We start from the raw sequence: 6,000 nt of genomic DNA, 5'->3' as shown, positions 1-6,000 counted from the left end.
GAGAGTATTTTATGTCCCGCGGTCGCTTCGACTAGCTGATCGATGTGCGGCAACGGGAAGCTGTCTTTGGGGCATGCTTTATTTAGATCAGTGAAATCGACGCATACCCTCTATTTCCCATTTTTTTTTCTTTACGACGACAGTGTTTGCCAGCCAATCTGGGTATTTCACTTCGCGGATTGAATTTGCACTGAGCAGTCTTTCAACTTCGTCGTTGACTACCCGTGCCCTGTCGGGACCGAGCTTTCGTCTTTTTTGTTTTACCGGTTTAAAACTGGGATCGACGTTAAGTTGGTGTGACGTGACGTCGATGCTTATTCCTGGCATATCTTCGGTTGACCAGGCGAATGTGGATTTGTTTCGTTTTAAGAAACAGATCAGCTCTCGCCGGATGGCACCTTTGAGCTTGGTTCCGATTCCTACGCACTTAGAAGGATCGGAACCATCGAGCTGTACTTGGACCGTTAACTCAGTGCTTGACGCATCAAGGGAGTCGAGGTCTTCTAGTGTGGAGACGTTTTCGGCTGACTCCACGTTCATTTATTGCTATTGCTCTTCTTTAATTGTCTTGGCACAATGTTTGTGGCTAGTGAGATAGCAACTGCGGGAGGTTGCCTGATTGCCTCGGATCTCTCCTATTCCCTCAGGCGTTGAGAAACGAATACATTGATGAAAGGTTGAAGGCACATCCCTCATCATATGTATCCAAGGCCTTCCCATGATAATGTTGTAAGGGGAGAGACAGTCTAGTACTTGAAACTCTACTAGTTTGTTGAGTCCATGTGTTTTTGTGGGCAACCTGATTGTTCCCAAGGATGGAGTAGTGGACCCATTGAAACCTGTCAAATGGGTTCGTTCTCTTTCGATCTCATTTTCATCGATTCCCATCCTAGCCAGGGTATCCTTGAAGATAAGATCTACAGAACTACCTCCATCGTTTAGAACTCTCGCAACCTCACAGTTAGACACGTCGATCGTGATCACGAGTGCGTCGTCATGTGCTTCGGTTGTCCCAATTGCTTCCTTTTCGGAGAACGAGATTTGAACATCTTGTTCTAGTCTGATTTTGGTAGTTTGGTTACTCAATCGGCGTTGATGTGTTTTGATGGAGTTAACTGTGTCATTGCAAAACTTCGAGCCGCCCATTATGAAGTCGACCCGGTGTTTTGCTACAGTCGGCTGAGAATTTGGTTCCCCTTCCTCCTCGGGTCTCGCTCTCTTTGGGGAGGGGTTGCCCATTCCCCTGTTGTTGTTACTGAAGACTTTCTTCTTTGGCGGGGGTCCTAGATCAACGTCTTTTAGTTCCCCATTCGCATATTTCTCGGCTAAAGCCTTACGCATGGTTTCGCAGTTAACCGTGGCGTGGCCGTTAGCCTTGTGGAAACTGCAATACGCATATTGGGGTCCCGTGTCCATTTCTTAGCCTGGGGGCCTCCATCCTTAACGTCATCATTGACGTTGAGCATATAATTAGGAGGGGCGTGTTGCTTTTTGGCGTGAGGTACGGCCGCGCGTTGCCTTTCGTAGGAAGCAAATTCTTCTTCGGCCTTTGCATAATTTGCGGCCTTATGAATTGCATCCTCTAGCGTGAGGGGGCGGTTAACAGTCATCTCTAGTTTCATCTTTGAATCGTGTCTTAACCCGTTCCTCAGAGAGGTTATGGCCGATTCGTGGCATACGTTAGAGATTTTCGAGAGCACGTCTTTGTAACGGATCATGAAATCCTTCAAAGATTCGTTCTCTCTCTGTTGGATCCCCCATAAGTCTGCGATGGTCAGGTCGTCCTCCACGAACATCGAATAATGTTTCAGGAATGCAGCCGATAGCTTATCAAACCATCAATGGAGTTTGGTTCGAGTTTGGAGAACCATTCCAAGGCGGGTCCGAATAAACTCTCGGCGAATAGTTGGCAGTATCCCGCCTCTAATTCTCTCTCAGAGAGCATAACCCGTCCCATTGCGACTCTGAAGGACAATATGAAAGCCTTCGGACTTGAGGTGCCGTTGTATCGTGGGAGGCGAACCTTTCCGGTATCTCCCAGCTGCACTTCAGTGATGTTTCTGGCGAAAGGAGTTCGCCTCGTTTCTTCTACGAGACGATCTATCTCGGGAGCCGAACTGGTCGCAGAATGAAATTCTGAACGAACAGCTCTCAACTCGGCCGTTATAGATTCCTTGAACCTGTCCAGTTCGGTCATACTGGGTTCGCCATCATGAGAGATGCGAGGTCCCGATCGTGCCGGACTGGCCGCGATTACACTTGCTGGGCCTTGACGGGACTGATTCACCCCGCCAAAACGCTGGGGAGTGAACATTTGACAGGCCGCTTGAGGGCGAGGTCCCGGATTAGTCGGGAAAGACCCGGACGGTGCTCCCCCGAGCGGAGGCGGATGGAGTCCGGAAGGATCGATCGTGACTTCTGTCGCGACCTCGCTAGCAGTTCCCCCAAGCTGAAAGCTGGTGATGGGAGGTTGGTCTGCTTGGCGAGCTGACTCAGAGGCGGTCATATCTCCGGATCCCACCTGAGGATCTGGGGTGTTTTGAGGAGTCGAGAGGGTATCCAGCCGGTCATTAAGAGCACGGTTGGTCTCGGCTTGCTCATCTATCTTTTTGGTCAGCATATCCAGGATTGCCCTGATCCCCTGGGGGATCTCCTCTCCGGATTCGTAATGAGTCAGAGTGGAAGACATGATTTTAAATTTTTTTTACGAACTGTTTCTTCCGAGATTGGTCCTTCTGAAATTTTCCCACAGACGGCGCCAAATTGTTGATGTCGATTTTCAGATCGATCAACAATCACATACAAATAGAAAATGAAATAACGAAGTGTTTCGAAGGGGGTTAAGAAAGGCGTCGTATAAGAAACAATTTAATAATATAGAGCTATAATAATGTACGAATATTGAATACTTTTATTATTTGGGAGAAGATTACAAACGGACGAGGTGACGAACTCAACAGGTCGAGCTCAAGACCGAAGTAAAAGAGTACAAAATATAATATTAATTGGAAACTGAGACCGAGAGCTTGCGTGTGTCGAAAATCGTCTCTTCCCCTTCTATTTATAGGCGAGATGGAACCTTCTGGCCGAAGACACGTGTTCCTTGATCCACATTCCTCGCCGAGGTCGTAGTTACCCGAGATCCGGTCTTTGCGGCGTGGCCTACTCTTTGACTGACTGATCCTTCTAATCGAGAAGACGTGGTCGAGCTGGGATCCTTCGTCGAGACGGGAAGTGTCATTGGGCTTGGGCCGATCTGGTTCAAGGGCGAATCAGGCTCGTAATTGACTTCGTGGGCCGATCTTCGAACTGATTATGGGCTTTAGTCGGGTCGAAGCCCATCCGAAATAATATTTATATTTTTTGTATTTTTATACCCCCACACACCGCAATTTCCGTTTTTTGGACCATGGGCACAAAATCGACAACCAAAATTTCAAGCTTTGGTATGAATTCATACCTATTAAGTGAATTCCACTTATAATATATATATATTTTTAAGTGAATCCCACTTACTATACAGATCCACAATTCGACGCGTTTATCATTTTCAAAATTTATAGGGTTAGAGTAAGCTAATAGTCCCACAAAAATTAATGGTCAATTTAGTAGTTCACTGAAACTGTTTTTTTCTTTCCTGTTTTCGGTTTTTATAGTTGTAGTCTAATAATTTTATGTAATTGTTTCAAATAACTGTTTGGTAGGTATTTCAGTTTTTTATTCATTTTTTTAGTTGTAGTGTAATAATCCAAAAAAAAAAAAAAACATGCGTCGAGATATATACTAATTGAAAGTCTTTGCTGCCAATATCAGTGTTGTACCTCTCATTTTGAGGATTAATCACATAAATATTTATCATAAAAAATAAATAAAACATTACACTTATAAATAAATTTAAAAACACTATACACGTTAGCAAAAAAAACATCAGTATGCAGTATGTCATATGTCAAATAATTAACTTATCGCTTAGCAAAAAATATTGTTATGCAGTCATTATACAGCTTAAATAAAAAGGGTGTTGTAGATTTGTAGTCAAAACTAAATTATAAAATTGGGATGTAGCCAACGTTTACAAACGTTTAAGAATATAGCCAATGGAAATTATATTTGACTTATCTTTATATTAAACATGTTATAATTAACAAAAAAAAATGTAAATAATTTAAAAAAATTCGATAATTAATGACAATATATGTACCAATAGTGAACTCCGACGGAATTCTACAGTAGTAGACAGGATTTTTATCAAATGCAATAGATCTATTTTTGAAGCTCTCCTTGTTACGAATCCGTAGGATTTGAAATCACCAAATTTAGAGTTCATATGAGGAAGTTATGGATTTTTGAAGTTTTTATGAGAAAAAAAGGCTAAGAATAAAATAGAAAATTTAAATAACTTATTCAAGTGTCAGTTCATCTGTTTGACTATTTTTTTTAATAAGTTTTCAAACGTTGATTATATTTCAAACGTGATGTTTGGAATGACCTAATAAGTTACAAATTTCAATTAAAAAAAAAATTGTTAAGTAAGATATTGTGACGTAGTATATAATCATGTGTTATATGATAAGATAAACAATATTGAAATTCAATATTGAAATTCACATTACTTATCTATCATATAATAGAATATTAAAGAGCAATCTATTTTTTTTATTATTATAAAGTATATCATACCTTTTTATTTTATTTAAATAACCGTATATGAACTCTGAAAAAAAAAATGTAATGTTCTAATAATAATTCAGAACACCTTAAAAAATGAAAAAGTTTTCTCTCTCTCCTCTAACTCTCTCTGGTTTTCTTCAGATCTAGATCTAGATCTAGTTTTTTTCTTCTCTCCCCTGGGGCCGATTCCGGCAGGGATTCCGGTCATTGCTGGGTGTTTTTCGGCTCCGGGGGAGAAGGGGCGACGGAAAGCAACCAGAGATAGTGAAGCAACAACGAAGATTCGTGTTGTGGCGTGTTCTCGACGACAGAGGCAGTGCAACGTGACTCCTCTCCGGTGACGACGTTGCGCGCCTCTCCGGCGACAGCACTGCGTGGCTCTCCGGCGACGGTGCGACGTGGCTTTTCGGCGACGGGGTCGGCGTTGGGTGGCTCTTCGACAATGGCGACGGCGCTGTGTGTCTCCTCAGTGACGTCGAGGGCGCGGCGTGGTTTTTCGGCGACAAGAGCAGAGTGGCGTGACTCCTCGGTAACGCTGTTATGGTTTGGCTCCTCGGTGACGGGGACGGGGCTGTATGGCTGCGACGGCGTGATGGCGTGGCCGTTCCACGGCGAGGATAGTGAGGCATGGATTATCGGTGTTGTGTACCCAACTCTGGTGGCTAGTTTTAATTTTATGTTGGTTTTTTTCAGTTTAAGAATAATTGCGAATGGTATATTTGGTAGCAAGATTTTGTTTGCTTTGTTTTGTTATGGAGTCGGATTAGCCGTCGTCCATTATCTCGGTGTGGATTTCCTGTTAGATTTTGCTCTATACAGGTTGAAGAGACATCTTCTTCGTGGTCATCGGACCGATGTTGAGTGGACCTTTCCATCAACCATTATTGGTTTTGTTGAAAGAGCCATATGTGTGCTCGAATATTGTGCTCGTCGTTCTTCTTGTCGGAAGCATGCACAAAACGTACGATTACCGGAACTTAGTGTTAGTTTCACTTTGACTTAGGTTTGAGGTGTTCCTTGTATTAAGGTGTTATTCTCTTGTATTGATGAGTTTTTTTACCCAATTTTAATGGAAAATCCGTGTTATTAAAAAAATAATAATAATAATAATAATTCAGAACACATTTGATATCTAAATTCTAATGAGCTATCCTAGACCAAATTATTTCACTCCTCAGATAAATTAAACAAGCACTAGATCTAGACTATATGTTTGCATTTATGTAAACCAAATTATTTCACTTCCGTATTCAAGCATGACAAAGGGGGTAATTAAGTCCCTAATCAAATAACTCGTACTCCTTGCAAGTAGCTGAAGTTTCATTTTAT

At 42.3% G+C, this 6,000-nt stretch overlaps 1 protein-coding gene across 1 annotated transcript; it reads right to left on the bottom strand.

The window, feature by feature from the left end:
- Positions 1–546: 546 nt before the first annotated feature.
- LOC149392764 (uncharacterized) lies at positions 547–1,796 on the bottom strand. The gene is made up of 2 exons (XM_089617040.1): positions 1,519–1,796; positions 547–1,384 (listed from the first exon to the last, which is right to left on the bottom strand). Exons 1-2 carry the CDS (start codon positions 1,794–1,796, stop codon positions 547–549), a joined length of 1,116 nt encoding a protein of 371 aa, XP_089473166.1.
- Between the last annotated feature and the right edge of the window lie 4,204 nt (positions 1,797–6,000).

The sequence above is a fragment of the Urtica dioica genome, chromosome 6 (genome assembly GCF_054948205.1).
Source record: "Urtica dioica subsp. dioica isolate 48M chromosome 6, U.dioica_male_clone48M_v1_H2, whole genome shotgun sequence".
NCBI classification, from domain to species: domain Eukaryota; kingdom Viridiplantae; phylum Streptophyta; class Magnoliopsida; order Rosales; family Urticaceae; genus Urtica; species Urtica dioica.
Note: the sequence above shows the minus strand (reverse complement) of the source record. Positions and strands in the feature narration are given on the sequence as shown.

Excerpts from the sequence above, each read along its gene's own strand:
- LOC149392764 (XM_089617040.1), bottom strand. The coding sequence starts at position 1,796 with ATGTTCGTGGAGGACGACCTGACCATCGCAGACTTATGGGGGATCCAA. Across the intron at positions 1,385-1,518 it reads GAATTTGCTTCCTACGAAAG|TTTCCACAAGGCTAACGGCC; the intron begins GCAACGCGCGGC and ends TGCGTATTGCAG.